Source organism: Bos mutus, chromosome X (assembly GCF_027580195.1).
Source record: "Bos mutus isolate GX-2022 chromosome X, NWIPB_WYAK_1.1, whole genome shotgun sequence".
Taxonomy (NCBI): domain Eukaryota; kingdom Metazoa; phylum Chordata; class Mammalia; order Artiodactyla; family Bovidae; genus Bos; species Bos mutus.
Window position 1 is genome coordinate 70,919,216 of NC_091646.1, and position 20,692 is coordinate 70,939,907.

A 20,692-nucleotide genomic window follows, 5' to 3' on the forward strand; every position below is an offset into this window, starting at 1 on the left:
TTAATTTGAAGGGTTAGATGAGACTCACAAATTCCTTTGAAAGTCAAACTACCAAAACTCCCACAAGAAGAAACAGATAACCCATTGAATTCAAAGTCTAACAGATTTTAACCAAGTGAGATTTGTCCTGGTTTCAACATTATAAACTCAGTTAATTCACCATATCAACAGATTAAGTGATAAGATTCAATATCCATTTATTATAGAAACTCTCAACTAAACAGGAATAGTAGGGAAGTTCCTTAACCTGATAAAAGCCATCCATAAAAAATAAAACCTACAGCTAATGTCATTTTAATGATGAAAGACTGAATACTTTCCCTCTAATGACGTAAACATTCAGAAAATGTTCAGAAATTCAACATTCAGAAAACGAAGATCATGGCATCCAGTCCCATCACTTCATGGGAAGTAGATGGGGGAACGGTGGAAGCAGTGTCAGACTTTATTTTTTTGGGCTCCAAAATGACTGCAGATGGTGACTGCGGCCATGAAATTAAAAGACACTTACTTCTTGGAAGGAATGTTATGACCAACCTAGATAGCATATTGAAAAGCAGAGACGTTACTTTGCCAACAAAGGTCCGTCTAGTCAAGGCGATGGTTTTTCCAGTGGTCATGTATGGATGTGAGAGTTGGACTGTGAAGAAAGCTGAGTGCCGAAGAATTGATGCTTTTGAAGTGTGGTGTTGGAGAAGACTCTTGAGAGTCCCTGGACTGCAAGGAGATCCAACCAGTCCATTCTGAAGGAGATCAGCCCTGGGATTGCTTTGGAAGGAATGATGCCAAAGCTGAAACTCCAGTACTTTGGCCACCTCATGCGAAGAGTTGAGTCATTGGAAAAGACTGATGCTGGGAGGGATTGGGGGCAGGAGGAGAAGGGGACAACAGAGGATGAGATGGCTGGATGGCATCACTGACTTGATGGACGTGAGTCTGAGTGAACTCCGGGAGTTGGTGATGGACAGGGAGGCCTGGCGCTGCGATTCATGGGGTCGCAAAGAGCCGGACACGACCGAGCGATTGAACTGAAGGACGTAAACAAGTCAAGAATATCTAGTCTCACTACTCCTGGTCATCATCATCCTGGTGGTTCTAACCAACGCAATAAGGCAAGCAAAAGAGTGAGAAAAGATGTGTAGAGTGAAAAAGATAAAATAAAACTGTATGTATTTGCAGAGGACACATAATTCTCTTTATAGAAAGTCCAAAGAATCTACCAAAAGAGTTATAGGAACTAGTATTGAATTAAGCAAGTCACAGGATACAGGTCAATATTCAAAAGATGGTTATAGTTCTACATGCTGTCACTGATGTTCAGTAATAAAAATAACAATCAGTAGTGATAGAAGTCAAAATAGTTGTTAACTCTGCAAGGTGGTATTAACTGGAAAGGAGCACGAGTGTTGGAAGTGTTCTTTATCGTGATTTGGGTAGTGGTTATATGGGTTTTAACAGACATAAAAATTCACTGTTTTAAGATTTAAAATTCACACTTTTAAGATTAATATACTTGTTTATTGTATATATGCTATACCTCAAAACTTTTGAAAATGTTCAGTCTAATAAGGGTGATTGGAAACCAACTTACATAGTATGATATATGCCACCTGATACAAGATTCTGCCCATGGTAATAACCAAGAAATAAATATTACTGACTGACTAAGTGAAACAGTTTGGAAACTTTCCCTTACTTAGTTGAAAATAAAACTACAGTTGTTTTATATTTCACTGGACCTTCTGGTTAACTCAGTCATTAAAGTAAGGCAGGCAAACATTATATTTGAATTAGATAGCAGCAGGAGTTTTCCAGGCTATTTAGAAATATCATGGCAATAATTTCAGGAAATGTAGACAACTTTAGCGAATGCATTTCAGGGTGTGAAAGTATTGGTAAGTTTATAGATTTACAAATGTAAAAGATATATCTAAAGGAGCTGAGGTAACCTCAAATTGTAAGTAGAATTAATTTTCCTCAATAGGAAAATCTCCCCAGAAGAGAGTAGAATAGCAGAGAATAATGAAATGTAATCACAGAGAATGTTGTGTTTTTGCCTCTTTCTTAGGGGACTTCTCAAGAGATCCATGCGAGACGTTGCTTATTCTGTATGAGTTTGAAGTGAGAGCCAAACTGAATGACCCATTACTGGACCACTTCCTGGAACCAGTGTGGGAACTACCTACTTTGGAAAGTAAAGCATTTGAAACAATTGCAGGTAAGAGCTAAATTTGTTTTTGGAAGGCTGGTACCCATTTAAATCATACTACATTTTTCTTTCTTCTCTCTCTCCTCTCTTTCATCCAGGTGGGAAGCAATGTACCCCCATAGAACTTTGTTCTCCTTCTCTAATAGCATTCTTGAACTATTCTGTATTACAATTATTTGTGTTTATCTTATTCTTTATATGAAATTATAAGCTCCTTAGAATCATGAATAATAATTACTTACATTTGTTGTACTTATAAACCCTAACCATGTGCATTGCTCATAATGGGTACTTATATTTATTTTGTGTAGAATCAAATAATGTAACTACACAATAGGGATAGTAGCTCAAACTTAAGAAAGTTTTGCTCAGCTAGCTAGAAATAGATAATCACCTGCTTCACTAATCAAAGGTGATATAATCTTATTTATTAAAGTGTACAGAGAAATATTGGTGGTATTTTTAACATAATTGCCAACCTCAAATTTTTCGTTGGGCTATAAGTGGTATTTGGGGACTCAGCCTCTGTGGGGATATACTGCAAGACATGGCCTAATTATCTTCCCTTTATATCTTTCACCCTCCTCAGGAGCCTGTATATGGCTAGTAAAGGTATTGGATAGCCCCAAATGTACAAGAGTCACATTTGCCTTTCCTTGTCTTGCCAAGACAGAATTTCTAGGAGCATGGAGCTGGTGGTGTATACCTTATAGCTATGTGATGGTGACCACTGCTCCTTGTATAATGGAACTCCAATTCTAGAAGCCTGGTAAATGCATCTAGAAGTTTTGAGAGTTTTATCTTTGATATGTATTCTTATGCCAAGGGTTTCCTGTTTTTAATATTAGATAGAAACAGTATATTGTAGTAAAAATCTAGGTGTTTTTTTTTTCCATTAATTCTGAGCTCAGATCAAGTGTAGAAATTTTCATAGTTATAAAGGTCTATAGTAAAACCTTTTCATCATTGCTCAGAACGGATCAGCATTTCATATATACACACCCTCAGTCCACTCTCATTCACCCACCAGTAAGTTCTCAATTATCCACTGTCACCTTTACAGATGCACACACACATGCCCACCTTAATGTTTTAAAAACATTTTTCTTTTGCTTTTTGGAACTATAAAGACCATGCATCTGGTAAACTAAGAGGTTTTCTGATGTTCAGATTTGACTACTTTCATTATTGATCCACTTCAGTAAAAGCAGATCGTGGAGAATATAAATGTGTTTTTGATTAGTACCTTTTTACTGATCTGCTTTCTGTTTTTTCTTCATGTGCCCCTCCTTCACTTTGGTTCATAAGATTATTATTTCGCCTATATAACTGTGTGCTGAGTCACAGAAACAGTAGGTTCTCTGTTGATGTTTACTGGGGGGCGGGGGGGAAATACATATATATATATATAACCTAGTGATCCTACCATGTTACTCTGCCCAGAAAGTAGAAACTATCTCTGAAAGCCACCACGGGTTCATCATATTATGAAATTCATTTTTGGAATTTCATGTTTGTTTTTGTATTTGTTTCCGGTTAGTTTCATTAGAGAAAACAAGTTGTAACCTAGGATGAAAACTCAGTGGATGAAATTATGATGTTCACAATCTTTTTGCTTTCCTTCTTATAGCATTGGCCATGGAAATGCCTGCATGCTATCCTTCTATTGCTCTGAAGGCCTTGAAAAAGGCTTTGTTTTTCTACAAAAGGAAGGAATCAATTGATGTTGTGAGATACAGGTTGGTAAATATAATTCAACATGGAATCCTAGCTTTTTGATAGCCAAAAGTGCTATAATTAGTGTCCCATTTGTTATCAATCATACTCAACTGGTGCAAAAGATGATTGGGGTACTCTTGTAACTCCTGGACTAAAAAGTCCTCAGCCCGCAGAACAGCTCCACATTTAGAGTTGTGTTACAGACTGAGGCAAAGGTGAAGGAATCTGGTTGTCCCAAAGGAGAAAAAGAAGGAGAAAGTTACTTTTGTGAGTCTTTATATATAATAAAATTATTGATTAAGTGTTGGTACCTTTCTTTTAGTACTAAATATGCCGATTGTACAGAAAAGTACAAAGATTAATATAACAAGCACCAATGTATCCACTGCTCAAATTTAACGGACACTAACATTTTGGCACATTTGCCTCATATTTTTTTCTAAGCACCTTTCTTTTAAGGACCAATAAGTGCTGTACATAATATAAAATAATATTTATTGGAGATTTTATGTTCTCTATTCCCAATATGCGGGGAAAATAGATATTGTGTGATTTTTCTCTGGAAAACTTCATAACAGTCTTCCTTTTCTGAGACATGAGAGACAGTTCTCCTGGAATTATTCCCAGTTTAAATCCAATTCCCTTTCCCCATTTGAGAATGTAATGAGATGCTTTAAAGTGCATGTAGATTAAACCAGCTCATAAAATATAGTAAACAGACACAACTCCTTAGTTCAGGAAACTAAAAAAAAAACTGAAAGACAGCCATAGGCATAATAAAATGAAGGATTGGTCAGCCCCTTTTATATCTTCAAAAATCTGTCATTGAGCTTGGAGGCCAGATAAAATTGAAGGAAGAACAGACGTGTTTTGAAGCTCTTGGTCTGGGATGAGGTCCAGATTTTACTTGTCTCAGCCATGAAGTCAATGATTTCTTTCCTTATGGGATGAGTTTTCTCTTTTTGATTTTCAGCCAATGTATGCACAGCTTGGTTAACCTCTTAGTGCCAGATGGGGTGCCGAATACAGAACTCTGTCCCATGGAAGAAATTTGGGGCAATTTTGAAGATGCTCTGATCTTTATTAGCCAAACCGTAAGTCAAACAATATTAAACTTTAAGCTAATTTTAAAGAATTGAGTTTTCTTGTGTGTTAGAAATTACATAGAATAATGCTTTTTGATATGAGTTTTATGGTGAATAAATTCACTTTAAAATGTGGTTACATAACTATAAAATTTCCCTGGGTTTGTGAAAAGTAAATATTAATAGTTAAAAGTAGAAAATTTCTAATACAAGTGTACTATGGAATAAGTCAAAGTGTACCATCTGGCATTTTTAATTATTTTGCATTTTCAAATCTGGTAGAATTGTTATTTCCTTGTGATCATACTAACTCTTTGGAAAAGTTTGTTGTTACTCTGCCACTTCTGAGATAGGTAATAGAGTGGAAGGAACACTGAAGACGACCTGTATTTTAGTCCCTCCTCTGCTGATTTTCTCTTCAGTGCAGGTTTAATTCAGTAATTTTCAAATTAGCTTTATTAAGATGTAATTTACATACCATAAAATTCACTCATTGTTTGTGTATAATTCCGTGATTTTTAGTAAATTTATGGTTATGCAGCTGTCACCATACTCCAGTTTTAAGAGTATTTCCATTACCCACAAAGTTTCCCATTGCCTGTTTGCAGTTAATCCCTGCTTCCATTTTCAGATCCAAGGAACCACTGATCTACTTTTTATCTCTATAGATTTTCTCTTTTTAGATACTTCATATAAATGAAATCATACTTGTGACCTCTTGTGTCTGGCTTCTTTCAATTTAGCTTACTGTTTTTGAGGTTCACCCATGCTGTAGCATGTATCAGTAATGTAAAGGAATGGCCTTTTTATTGCTGAATAAATAGAATACTATTCTGTTGAATCAGTATGCCACATTTTGTTCACTAGTTGATAAATACTTTGTTTCCACTTTATGGCTATAATAAATAATGCTACTATGAACATTTGTGGATAAGTCTTTGTTTTCAAGGGTTTTCAATTCTCTAGAGTATGTGAATTAATGGGTTATATGGTAATGCTCTGTATTTAACTTTTTGAGGAATTGCAATCTGTTTCCCAAAGTTGTTGATCAATTTTATGTTCCTATCAGCAGTGTATGAGAGTTCTAATTTCTTTACATCCTTATCAGTGCTTCTTATTGTCCATATTCTTTTATTATAGCCATCCTACTGGGTATGTAATGGTAGCGCATTGTGGTTTTTATTTGAACTTCCTTGGTAGCTAACACTGTTGATCTTTTTTTCATGTGCTTATTGACCATTTGTTCTTTGGAAAGATACCTATTCAATTATTTTCCCATTTTTAAAATTGGATTCTCAGTGAGTTTTAAGAGTTCTTTATGTATTCTAGATACAAATCCTTTATCAAATATTATCTCCCAGTCTCTGGCTTGTCTTTTCATTTTTTTTAGTGGCATTATTTAAAAAGCAAATGTTCTGAATTTTGATGAAGCCCAATTTGTCATCTTTTCTTTTATGGGTCATGTTTTTAGTCATGATAAGAAGTCTTTGCCTATTCCAAAATTACAAAGATTTTCTTCTATTTTTTTCTTGTAGCTTTTATACCCTTATTTCATACATGTTGGTCTGTGATTCATTTTGAGTTAATTTTTGTTTATGGTGTATGAGGTAAGGGTCTAAATGGTTTCTTATTTGTTTGTTTTTGCACAAGGTTATTCTTCCTCTGCTGTTTGACTTTAGTTTTCTCATGTAAAATGGAAATAATACTTTCTCTTACTCCTACACTGAGGTTCTAAGGATCAACTGAAATAATAATATGTGTTGTGAACTTTAGCAGCTCATATACATGTAAGGTAGTATTGGTATTGTAAGGGAGCTATAAAATATTAAGAAGGTTAAATGGCCTGCTTAAAGTCACACAAAAAGTCATTATTTGAGTCCATGTTAATATCCAAGGATCCTGACTTGCCCAACTGCTTCTTCATATACAAATGTCTGCAAACCACAACAGATGGTGGAATAATATAGCAGGGTGACAACCTGGTACAAACTAGCATCGTCTTGCAGAAACCCAGAATTTTGGAACTATGTAATTATGGCCAGTGTGAATTTAAGTTTAAAAAAAAACTTCAGCATTGAACATTTTGGAGATACATACATCTTTTTTTTTTCCTCATCTTAACTTCCTTTTGGAAGAAGAAATAATTTAATTTCTAAGCCATGAGCCTCATCTGGACCTTCAGATGTGTTTGCCATAGTAACGAATACAAACTAAAATTAAATTTACTATAAATTCAAATTGATCAATTTCCATAGTCTCTATATAAGGTCAGAACTGCTCTGAGCATTTTGTTTTTGCCACTTTTATTCTGTCTAATGTATTACTGTTCCATCTCTCTGACTCTTGAATTGCCTGTTAGGTTAATATTTTTGTACTTTTTTGACCAGTCTCCCACCATAATTGTTAATTCTCTAAAACGTGATGGAATAGTTAGCTTTTTATGCATATATTTAATAACCCTCTATCTCCTTATATAGTATATGTTGGTTTTTACTGTTTGATTGAATGTGGTGTGCACCCCTTTTGTTTTAAATGCTTAGGAAAAAAATTTGCCCTTGTTTGACTTTTCTGACGACCAGTCACTCATTCATTATTTATTAAGCAGATAACCTTTATCAAGTATGTCCATACAGTGGCAAAATGGCTGTTGCACAAACATAAAACCTCAGGCCCACAGTATCATGTTTTACATTTTACAGTGCATTCTTACATCCATTATTTCATTTGACCACCCCACCCTCAGTAATTCTATGAAGCAGGCAATACGTATTATCCTTGATTTACAAATGAGAGAATTTTTAAGATTCAAAAATGTCAAGTTACCAATTTGCCTAAGTTTGTACGACTAGTGAATGAAAGAATTAGAACTGTCTGACCTCAATTTCAGAACTCTTTCCATCAGAACACATCTTATTTATTTATTTGCTCTTGCTAGGAATTTCAGTTCAAGTTGGTATTTAGTATACTTTGTGCCTAGCCCTATATCCTAAAGATTTTCTCCTCTTTTTTTAAGCTTTATGTTTTACATTTAAGTTCATAATACATTTCAAGTTAATTTTTGTGTGAGTTGTGAGATTTAGGTTGAGGTTCATTTTCGCTTACGATATCCAGTTGTCTTAGCACCGTTTGTTGACAAGGCTGTCTTTCCTCCATTAAATTGCTTTTGTACTTTTGACAAAAATCGGTTGGATATACTTATGTGAGTCTGTTACTGGGTTCTTCATTTTCTCTATGTGTTAATCCTTCTGCCAGTACCATACAGTCCTGATTACTATAATGTCTTAAAAGCAAGTAGAGTGATTGCACCAACTTTATTGTTCTATTGCATAATTGTTATAAGCTGTCTGGTTCCATTGACTTTCTATATTCATTTTAGAGTAATCGTCTCTAAATCAACAAAAATTCCTCCTGGGATTTTGATAGGAATTGCATTAAACTGTATTTGATTCCTAGGACTGCTGTAACAAATTGCCACAAACTGGGTAACTTATAATAGGAGAAATTTATTCTCTCACAGTTCTGGAGGCTAGAAATCTGAAAATCAAGGTGTTAGCAGGGTGTACTCTCTCCATAGGCTCTATGGGGAGGATCCTTCTTTGCTTCTTCCTGTCTTTTGGTGGTTGCTGTCAAACCTTGGCATTCCTTAGCTTATAGATTTATCACTCCAGTCTCTGTCACCACATGGCATTCTCCCCATCTGTCTGTCTTTCTCTTTTTCTCATAAGTGCACATCCATTACTGGATTAAGGGTTCACTCTACTTCAGTATGATCTCAACTTAATTACATCTGTAGTGACCCTATTTCCAAATATGATCATATGATGGAGGTACCAGGAAGGATATGAATTTGGAGGGGGAGCTACATCCAACCTGGTACACTATATATCAAGAATTGACATCTTAAATTATATGTCAGTTTTTAAAAAGAGTTGATGCCTTTATTATATTGAATCTTCCAACCCATGAACAGGATATGTCTCTTCATTTATTTAGATTCTTTATTTCTTTCATCAGCATTATATAATTTTCAACATACAAATCCCATATATGTGTTGTTAGATTTACATCTAAGTGTTGTGGGGGTTGTGTGTTGGTTTTTTGTTTTTTTTTTTTTTTTTTTTGAGTGATTGTAAATGGTGTCCATGTATTAATTTCTAGTATGAAGAAATACAATTTATTTGAAGATTCTTCAGGATTTTCTGTGTAAACAACCATCTAATCTTCAGATAGGGATGGTTTTATTTCTTACTTTCCGATCAATATGCCTTCTCTTTCCCTTTCTTGCCTTATTGCACAGACTAGAACTTTCAGCACCATGTTAGTAAGAGTGATGAAAGTGGATATTCATCATTAAGTATAATGTTAGCCATAGGATTTTTGTAGAGGCTCTTGATCAAGTTAAGAAAGTTCTCCCTTATTCCTTTTTTTCTGAGTTTCATGAATGAGTACAGAATTTTGTCACATGCTTTTCATTTACCAATTGATATGAGCATGTGATTTTTCTTCTTTAAACTGTTAATATGAGGGGTTATATTGACTGATTTCAAATATTAAACCAGCCTTGCATTGTTGGAATAAACCCCACATGGTCATAGTGTAAATTCTTTTTATATATTACTAAATTCTGTTTGCCAGCATATTGTTAAGTTTTTTTTTCCCTATATTCATGAGGGATATTGTTTGGTAGTTTTTACCTGTACAGTCTTTGGTTTTGATATCAGAATAATACTAGATTCATAAAATTTAATATTTTTGGAAAAGATTGTGTAGAATCTGTGTCAGTCTTTTCTAAATGTTTGGTAGAACTCTGCAGTTTAGCTAGAGATCTTTCCAAGAGTTTTAAAACTACAAATTCCATTTCCTTAATAATTATAGAGCTGTTCACATTATCTATTTTATATTGGATGATTTATGGTAATTTATATTTTTCAGTGAAGTGACCTGTTTCTTCTAAGTTGTCAAATTTAGGTGTATAGACTTCTTTGCATTATTATTCCTTTATTATTATTTTGATGCGTGCAGTGTCTGTAGTGGTATCTACTGTTTTGTTTCTGATGTTTATAATTTAAATCTTCCCTTTTTTCTCTGTCATTCTTGCCTAGAGTTAGTAAATTTTATTCACCTTATCAAAGCACCATCTCCTCCAATGATTTTTCTCTACTTTGTGTTTTCAGTCTCATTAATTTATGCTCTTATCTTTATTATTTATTTCCTTCTACTTGCTTTGCATTTAGTTTGCGCTTCTTTTCTAGCTTCTTGAGATGGGAACATAAATTAATTTGAGATTTTTCTTCTTTTCTAATATATGCTTTTAGTGCTGTAAATTTCCCTTACTGTACTACTTTAGCTGTAGCCCACAAATTTTGCTATGTTGTATTTTCATTTTCATTTAACTCAGTGTATTTTTTTAATTTCCCTTGAGACTTCCTCTTTAATCCATAGATTACTTTGAAATGTATTGTTTAGTTTCTAAGTGTTTACAGATTTTCCTATTATCTTTCTGTTATTAAATTCTAGTTTTGTTCCACTGTGGTCAGAGAACACAACTTGTATAATTTCAGTTATTTAAAATGTTTGAGATTTTTTTATGGCCCTGGATATGATCTAACTTACCAAATGTTCCATGGGCACTTGAAAAGAATGCGTATTCTGCTGTTGTTGGGAAGAGTATTCTATAAATGTTGATTAGATCTCTCTGGTTAATGGTGTCACCAAGTTCTTGTATATGTTTCCTTATTTTCTGGCTAATTGTTCTATTATTTGTTGAGTAGACATGTTGAAATATTTGACTTAAAGTGTGAAGTTGCCTAGCTCTTCTCATGCTTACTGGTTTTTGCTTCATGTATTTTGTGACTCTGTTATTGGATTCATACACATTTATTATTGCTATGTCTTCTTTGTGGATTTCACCTTTTATCATTGTATAATGTCCCTCTATATCATGAGTAATTTTCTTTTCTCTGAAATCTATAATGACTAATATTAATATTGCAGCTCTTTCTATCCTTTGATTAATGTTTACATAATATACCTATTTCCATCCTTTTACTTTCAGCCTTCCTATTTGAAGTAAATTTTTTGTAGATAGCATATAAACAACTTGTTTCTTTCATCTACTTTGCCAATCTCTCTTTTTTAATGTTCCCTTTTTTATTAAAAGTTTCAGGTATACAACATTATAATTCAACATTGGCATATACTACAAAGTGTTTACCCCAAAAAGCATAGTTACCATTTATCACCATACAATTGACTCCTTTTGCCCAATTCCCAGTGCTCTTCCCCTCTGGTAACCACCAGTATAATCCCTATATCTATGAATTTGTTTTGTTTTTATTTTTTAGATTCTACATATGAGTGAATAACCACCAGTATAATCTCTATATCTATGAATTTGTTTTGTTTTTATTTTTTAGATTCTACATATGAGTGAAATCATAGCATATTTTTTCCTTAAGACTCATTTAACATAATATTCTCAATGCATATTATCACAAATGGCAAGATGTATTATTTTTTATGGCTGAATAGCATTACATTGTGTCTACATGTGGAATGCTACTCAGCCATAAAAAATAATAAATGCTGCAATGAACATGGGGCACATATATTAATATCATTTTTAATTATTGTTTCATATTCTTGGGATAAATTCCCAAAGTGGAATAGTTGGATAACATGGTAGACCTATTCTAAAGTTTTAAAATAATCTCCACACTGTTTTCCATAATAACTGCACATTCCAGCCAACAGTGCCCAAAGATTGTCTTTTCTCCATGTGCCCTCCAACACTTGTTGTCTTTTTGATAATAGCCATTTTAATAGATATGAGGTAGTATCTCATTGTGATTTTGACTTTCACTTCTCTAATGATGATGTTGAGCATCATTTTCTGTGCCTCTTGGGCATCTGTATGTATCCTTTAGAAAAATGTCTACTCAGGTCCTCTGCCCATTTTTCTGTTTTGTTTCGTTTCCTCTGCCCATTTTTAAATCAATTGTTGTTGTGTGTTTTTTGAGGTGTATGAGTTGTTTATATAGTTTGGATATTAACCCTTTATCAGGTATATGATTTATAAATATCTTCCCCAATTCAGTAGGTTGCTTTTGTGTTTTGATGATGATTTCCTTTACTGTGAAGAAGCTTTTTAGGTTGATGTAGTCCCATTTGTTTGTCTTTTGTTTTCCTTGTCTTTGAAGACTGATCCACAAAAACATCACTAAGACCAGTGAGTTTAATGCCTATGCTTTCTTCTAGGACTTTTATGGTTTCAGGTCTTACATTCAAGTCTTTAATCCATTTTGAGTTCATTTTTGTGTATGGTGTAAGATAGTGTCTCAGTTCAGTTCAGTCCACTCAGTCGTGTCCGACTCTTTGAGACCCCATGAATCACAACATGCCAGGCCTCCCTCACCAACTCCCGGAGTTTACTCAAACTCATGTCCATTGAGTCGGTGATGCCATCCAACCATCTCATCCTCTGTCGTCCCCTTCTCCTTCTGCCCCCAATCCCTCCCAGCATCAGAGTCTTTTCCAACGAGTCAGCTCTTCGCATGAGGTGGCCAAACTATTGGAGTTTCAGCTTCAGCATCAGTCCTTCCAATGAACACCCAGGACTGGTCTCCTTTAGGATGGACTGGTTGGATCTCCTTGCAGTCCAAGGGACTCTCAAGAGTCTTCTCCAATGCCACAGTTCAAAAGCATCAATTCTTCAGCACTCAGCTTTCTTCACAGTCCAACTCTCACATCCATACATGACTACTGGAAAAACCATAGCCTTGACTAGACGGACCTTTGTTGGCAAAGTAATGTCTCTGCTTTTCAATATGCTATTTACATTGGTCATAACTTTCCTTCCAAGGAGTAAGCGTCTTTTAATTTCATGGTTGCAATCACCATTTGCAGTCATTTTGGAGTCCAAAAAAATAAAGTCTGACAGTGTTTCCACTGTTTCCCCATCTACTTCCCATGAAGTGATGGGACCAGATGCCGTGATCTTAGTTTTCTGGATGTTGAGCTTTAAGCCAACCTTTTCACTTTCCTCTTTCACTTTCATCAAGAGGCTCTTTAGCTCCTCTTCACTTTCTGCCATAGGGTGGTATCATAGTTTCACTCTGTTGCATGTGGCTGTCCAGTATTCTCAACGCCACTTATTTAAAAGACTGCCCTTTCTCCATTCTTTGCTCCTTTGTTGTAAATTAATTGTCTATGGTGGTTTGGTGGTTTAGTCACTAAGTCGTGTCTGACTCTTGCGACCCCATGGACTGTAACCTGCCAAGCTCCTCTGTCCATGGGATTTTCCAGGCAAGAATGCTGGAGTGGATTGCCATTTCCTTCTCCAAGGGATCTTCGCAACCCAGGAATCGAACCCGGGTCTCCTGCATTGCAGGTAGATTTGAAAAGTTGTTGAACCACACAAAGACGCTGGGATTCTTGGCCTCCGGAGGAGGAGAATTCAGTCTGGGGCCAGAGACGAGACTTGATCGCTCAGAGCTTTTGTGTAATAAAGTTTTATTAAAGTATAAAGGAGATAGAGAAAGCTTCTGACATAGACATCAGAAGGGGGGAGAAAGAGTACCTGCTTGCTTAGTGTTAGCAATGGAGTTATATACTCTCCAATGAATCCAAAGAATGTCTGAAGGTGGTAAAGGCCTCACCAGACCTCCTCCCATAATTTACATTTTAAGATAACAGAATTAGCCAGAAGGTTTAATCCAGAGACTGTCCTCAGGCAGGATACATTACTGTTATATAATCCTTGTAAAGACCAGGCCTACTCCCATAATTTACATTTTAAAATAACAGGATTAGCCAGGTTTAATCCAGAGAGTGTCCTCAGGCAGGATACATAATCCTAAGGAATGTAGAAGAAAGAAAAGTTTGTCCTTTCTTCCTCCTTGAGAATTCCAGACCCCTCTCTCGTTGGGGACCCCTACATTTCTTCACAACCTGCCTAGGAAATGACTCTCTCAGATTCTTTACCGACTGAACTGTGAGGGAAGCCCAAATTATCTATATGAGTGAATTATTACTGGGCTGTCAAATCTGTTGCATTGATCTGTGTGTCTTTTTGTTCCAGGACCATACTATTTAATTATTATCACTTTATTGTATACTTTGAAATCAGGAAGTGATATACCTCCAGCTTTGTTCTTCTTTCTCAAGATTGTTTTGGCTATTCAGGATTGTTTTGTGGTTCCAAACAAATTTTAAAATTTTTTCCAGTTGTGTGAAATATGCCATTAGAATTTTGATAGGGACTGCATTGAATCTTAAGATTGCTTGGGTGCTATGGATATTTTAACAATATTAATTCTTCCAATCTATGAGCATGGATTTGCTTATCTTCAGTTTCTTTCATCAGGATCTTATACTTTTCAGGGTACAGTTCTTTCACTTCTTGGTTAAATTTATTTTTAGGTATCTTACTCTTTTTAATGCAATTGTATATAGGATTTTTTTCTTAATTTCTCTTTCTGATAGTTTATTATTAGTGTATAGAAATACCACAGATTTCTATATATTAATTTTTTATCCTGTAACTTTACTGATTTCATTTATTAGTTCCAACAGTTTTTTGATGCAATCTTTAGGGTTTTCTATATGTACAGTGTCATGTCATCTGCAAATCATGGGTTTTACTTTTTTCTTTCTGATTTGGATGAATTTTATTTCTTTTTCTTGCTTAGTTGCTCTGAATAAGACATCCAAAACTATGTTGTATCAAAGAGGTGAGAGTGGACATCCTTGTCTTGTTTCTGATCTTAAAGGAAAAGCTTTTAGCTTTTTGCTATTGAGTATGATGTTAGCTGTGGTTTTGTCATCAGTTCAGTTCAGATGCTCAGTCGTGTCTGACTCTTTGCGACCCCATGGACTGCAGCACACCAGGCCTCCCTGTCCATCACCAACTCCAGGAGCTTACTCAAACTCATGTCCATTGAGTCGGTGATACCATCCAACCATCTCATCCTCTGTCATCCCCTTCTCCTCCTACCTTCAATCTTTCCCAGCATCAGGGTCTTTTCAAATGAGTCAGCTCTTCTCATCAGGTGGCCAAAGTATTGGAGTTTCAGCTTTAGCATCAGTCCTTCCAGTGAACACCCAGTACTGATCTCCTTTAGGATGGACTGGTTAGATCTCCTTGTAGTCCAGGGGACTCCAACACCACAGTTCAAAAGCATCAATTCTTTGGTGCTCAGCTTTCTTTAAGGTCCAACTCTCACATCCATACATGACTACTGGAAAAACCATAGCCTTGACTAGACGGACCTTTGTTGACAAGGTAATGTCTCTGGTTTTTAATATGCTATCTAGGTTGGTCATAACTTTCCTTCCAAAGAGTAAGTGTCTTTTAATTTCATGGCTGCAAATCACCATTTTCAGTGATTTTAATGGGCTCAATAAAGGACAGAAGTGGTATGGACCTAACAGAAGCAGAGGATAGTAAGAAGAGGTGGCAAGAATACACAGAAGAACTGTACAAAAAAGATCTTCACGACCTAGATAATCACAATGGTGTGATCACTCACCTAGAGCCAGACATCCTAGAATGTAAAGTCAAGTGGGCCTTAGGAAGCATCACTACGAACAAAGCTAGTGGAGGTGATAGAATTCCAGTTGAGCTATTTCAAATCCTAAAAGATGATGCTGTGAAAGTGCTGCACTCAATATGTCAGCAAATTTGAAAAACTCAGCAGTGGCCACAGGACTGGAAAAGGTCAGTTTCATTCCAGTCCCTAAGAAAAGCAATGCCAAAGAATGCTGAAACTACCACACAATTGCACTCATCTCACACGCTAGCAAAGTAATGCTCAAAATTCTCCAAGCCAGGCTTCAACAATACGTGAACCGTGAACTTCCAGATGTTCAAGCTGGTTTTAGAAAAGGCAGAGGAACCAGAGATCAAATCAACATCCGCTGGATCATCGGAAAAGCAAAAAAGTTCCAGAAAAACATCTATTTTGGCTTTATTGATTATGCCAAAGCCTTTGACTGTGTGGATCACAATAAACTGTGGAAGATTCTTCAAGAGATGGGAATAGCAGACCACCCGACCTGCCTCCTGAGAAATTCTGTATGCAGGTCAAGAAGCAACAGTTAGAACTGGACATGGAACAACACACTGGCTCCAAATAAGGAAAGGAGTATGTCAAGGCTGGATATTGTCACCCTGCTTATTTAACTTATATGGAAAGTACATCATGAGAAATGCTGGGCTGGATGAAGCACAAGCTGGAATCAAAATTGCTGGGAGAAATATCAATAACCTCAGAGATGCAGATGACACCACCCTTATGGCAGAAAGTGAAGAAGAACTAAAGAGCCTCTTGATGAAAGTGAAAGAGGAGAGTGAAAAAGTTGGCTTAAAATTCAGTATTCAGAAAACTAAGATCATGGTTTTGTCATATACAGCTTTTATTATGTTGAGGCACATTCCCTTGCTACCCACTTTTTTGAGCTTTCATCATAAGTGGATGTTGAATTTGATCAAATGCTTTTTTTGTGTCTACTGAGATGATGTAATTTTTATTCCTTCATTTTGTTATATGGTATATCATATTGATTGATTTGCAGATGTTGAACCATCTTTGCATCCCTGGAATAAATCCCACTGAACCATGGTGTATGATTCTTTTAATGAATTGTTAACTTGGGTTTGCTACTGTTTCATTGAGAATTTTTGCATCTGTGTTGATCAACAATATTGGCTTGTAATTTTCTTTGCTTGTGGTATTCTTGTTTGCTTTCAGTATCAGGGTAATGCTGGCCTCATAAAATGTGTTAGAAAATGTTCCCTCTTCTTTAATTTTTTGGAAGAGTTTTAGAAGGATGGGTAGTAAATCTTTAATTTTTGGAAGCATTTACCAGGGAAGCCATTCCATCCTGAACTTTTGTTTGTTGGGAGGTGTTTTATTACTGATCTAATCTCCTTTACTAGTAATTGATCTATTCAGTTTTCTATTTATTCATGATTCAATCTTGGTAGGTTGTATGCTTCTAGAATTGGCCCATTACTTCTGGGTTGCCCAATTTGTTGACTTATAATTGTTCATATTATTCTCTTATGATCCTTTGTATTTATGTAGTATCAATTATAACATTTACTCTTTCATTTCTGATTTTATCTATTTGAGTCCTCTCTTTTTTCTTGGTTAGTCTAAACTAAAGGCTCCTCAAGTTTGTTTGTCTTCTCAAAGAACCAGCTCTTGGCTGTGTTGATCTTTTCTATAATCTTTTTAGTGTTTACTTCATTTATTTCTGCTCTGATCTTTATTATTTTCTTCCTTCCACTAATTTTGGGTTTCATTTGTTCTTTCTTCTCTGGTTTCTTTACATGTAAATTTAGTTTGTTTATGGAACAACTTTTGCTCTATCCCATAGATTTTGGTACATAATATTTATGTTTTATTTTTATTTTTTGGGGTATATTTTGAGTTCTCTTTTGATTTCTTCTAAGGCCAGTTGGTTTTCAGTAGCATGTTGTTTTATATCCACATCTGTGTGGTTTTTCTGGTTTTCTTCTTGTAATTGATCTTGAGTTTTTTATGGTCTTATGGTCAGAATGGAGAAGGAAATGGCAACCCATTCCACTGTTCTTGCCTAGAGAATTCCATGGACAGTAGAGCCTGGCGGGCTGCTGTCCATGTGGTCACACAGAGTCAGACACGATTGAAGCGACTTAGCGTGCATGCATGCATTGGAGAAGGAAATGGCAACCCACTCCAGTATTCTTGCCTTGAAAATCCCAGGGACAGAGGAGCCCAGTGGGCTGCCATCTATTCGGTCGCACAGTCAGACATGACTGAAGTGACTTAACAGCACCAGCGGCAGCAACATGGTCAGAATAGACTACTTGATATGATTACAGTCTTCTTAAATTTATTGAGACTTGTTTTATGGCCTAATATGTGATCTATCCTGGAGAATGTTGCATGTGCACGAGAAGACTATTCTGCTGCTTTTGGATGGAGTGTTCTGTATATGTCTGTTAAGTCCATTGGACTAATGTGTCATTAAGGCCAATATTTTCTCATTGCTTCTCTGTCTGGATGATCCATCCCTTGCTGTAAGTGAGGTGTTAAAATCCCCTACTATTATTGGGTTGTTTTCAGTTTCTCCCTTTAGGTTCATTAATATTTGATTTACATATTTTAGGTGCACATATACTTATAAGGTGCTTTGTATCTTTCTGAACTGACCTCTTTATCATTATGTAGTGCCCTTCTTTTTCTTTTATTATAGTTTTTATTTTGAAGTTTGTTTTGTCTCATTTGAGTATAGCTACACCACCTTTCTTTGGTTTCTTTTGCATGGAATATCTTTTTCCATCCCTTCACACTGCCTGGGTCTGTCCTTAGTTCTGAAGTAAATCGCTTGTAGATAGCATGTATAGTTCCTGTTTTTCAATCCATTCAGCCACTCTGTGTCTTTTGATTATGAGTGTTTCATACTTACCTTTAAAGTAATTATTGATAGGTATGTATTTACTGCTATTTTGTTAATTATTTCCTATTTCTTTTTGTAGTTTCTTTCTGTCCCTTTTTCTTCTCTTTCTCTCTTCCCTTGTGCTTTAGTGGCTTTCTTTAATGTTTCTTTTGAGTGTTTCCTATAATTTTTTTCTTTGTGGTTACCATGAGGTTCACATATAACAGTCTGTGTATATACCGGTTTCTTATAAGTTGTTAGTAAATTAACATTAAACTCATTCCAAAGCTTACATTTTTGCTCCATCCTTTACAAGTTTTATATTTTTGATGGCACCATTTATGTATTTTCATTTTATGTATCCCTTAACTAATATTGTAATTATAGTTAATTTTACTGCTTTTGTCTTTTAACCTTCATATTTTCTTCATAAGTGATTGATCTACTACTTTTACTATACATTTACCTTTTTCCAGTGAGAGTATTACTTTTATATGTTTCCTTTTTATCAGTTACTGCCTTTTTTAGCTTAGAGAAATTCCTTTAACATGTCTTGTGAGGCATGCTTAGTGATGAATTCCTAAAAGAGTTGAAGCTTTTGCTTATCTGGAAATCTCTTAATCACTCCCTCAATTCTGAGTGATAACCTTACTGGGTAGAAAATTCATGGTTGAAAATTTTTTCCTTTCAGCACTTTCAATATGTCTTGCCACTCCCTTCTGACTTGCAAATTATCTGCTGAAATATCTGCTAATAGTCTTATGTGGTTTCCCTTGAATGTAATAAGTTGTTTTTTCTCTTGCTGCTTATAAGATTCTCTCTTTATCCTTAACTTTTACCATTTTAATTATACTGTATCTTGGTGTGGTTTTCTTTGGGTTCATCTTATTTGTAACTCTCTGGGTTTTCTGGACCTAGATGTCTGTTTCCTCTCCTAGATGGGGGTTGTTTTCAACCATTATTTCTTCAAGTAATTTTTCTGGCCCTTCTTCTCTCTCTTCTCCTTCTGGGACCCCTTTAATGTGACTAATAATATTCTTGATGTTTATCCAAGAGGTCCCTTAAAATATCTTTACTTTTTTTAAAATTCACTTTTTAAATTCTTTTTTCATTTTGTTGCTCTAAGTGATTTCCATTACTTTATTTTCCAGCTCACTAATTTGCTGTTAAATCCCTGAAATGCATTTTTAGCTCAGTTATAACTTCTGTTTGGTTCTTTCTTATAGTAATATTTTCTTCTCTATTATTCTCCTGAGTTTGGTGAGCATCTTTTTAACCATTATTTTAAACACTTTATAAGGTAGATTGTTTATGTACTTTTCATTAAAATCTTTTTCTGGGGATTTGGTCTTTGGCTTGGAACATTTTCTTTTATATCCTCATTTTGTCTGACTCTGTGCTTTAAGTGAAGTGAAATGAAGTGAAATTGCTCAGTCGTGTCTGACTCTTTGCAACCCTATGGACTGTAGCCTACCAGGCTTCCCCATCTGTGGGATTTTCCAGGCAAGATGCTATGCTTATCTACATATATTAGGCAAAATAGCGACCTCTCCTGGTCTTGAATGAGAGTTCATGTGTAATAGATGATCTATGGAGCCTGGAAACACATTCTTCCCTGGACTCAGAGCCAAGCACTAAAGAGATGTCCCTTATGTGGGTTTTTGTGGGGCCACAGCTGCTAATGGGGAGAGTGAGGCAAAGTGTGTGTGCTTATGCCCTCAGTTGTAGCACAGCTGTTGCGTGGAAGGTTGAAGATGGGGTGCATGCTGACCTGGTTGAAGAACAGTTGTTATATCAGGGCTGGGCTCAGGGTGCTCCCCTGGCCCAGCTGTGGTAAGATTGCTGTGCAGGTGGAAAGCACAGGATAACTGCCTGATCTCATTGCATTGCAGCTGCTTCACTCAGGAGGGTGGGGGGCGGTGTTCTCACCCAGTCCATGTATAGTACAGCTGTTGTGTGAGGTAGGCAAGTGCTCAGGGTGCTCACCCAGCCAGGTTGTTGTGTAGGGTGTGCAGAGCATGTACAATTGTGTAACCAGGCTAGAGAGTGGACACAAAAAATGTCATCTACCAGCTTAGTCACCAGCAGTTTAGGATATGCTTCTGTCCCTAGAGAAAGTCTAGGAAGTTTCTGCCTCCCCAGTAGCTGCTGTAAGATCAGTAAGTAGGTCTCCCTTACTTTAGGTGCTTTTCAAACTGTTGCTTTTCCTCTGGATCTCAGTGTGAATGGGATTGTCTATGAACCATTTAAATGC

General features: G+C 35.8%; 1 protein-coding gene and 2 non-coding genes across 3 annotated transcripts in view; 1 reads left to right on the forward strand and 2 right to left on the reverse strand.

The window, feature by feature from the left end:
* TEX11 (testis expressed 11) overlaps positions 1-20,692 on the forward strand; it is a 203,865-nt gene that overhangs the window by 169,069 nt on the left and 14,104 nt on the right. The window contains exons 26-28 of the mRNA XM_070365322.1: positions 2,069-2,218; positions 3,840-3,948; positions 4,902-5,022. Of these exons, the coding sequence (XP_070221423.1) occupies positions 2,069-2,218; positions 3,840-3,948; positions 4,902-5,022 (380 nt within the window). The remainder of the gene's footprint in view (positions 1-2,068; positions 2,219-3,839; positions 3,949-4,901; positions 5,023-20,692) is intronic.
* LOC138986559 (small nucleolar RNA U2-30) lies at positions 3,112-3,181 on the reverse strand. The gene has a single exon (XR_011463372.1). It is a non-coding gene; the product is annotated as a small nucleolar RNA U2-30 (small nucleolar RNA).
* Positions 3,324-3,403, reverse strand: LOC138986560 (small nucleolar RNA U2-19). Its single transcript, XR_011463373.1, has one exon. It is a non-coding gene; the product is annotated as a small nucleolar RNA U2-19 (small nucleolar RNA).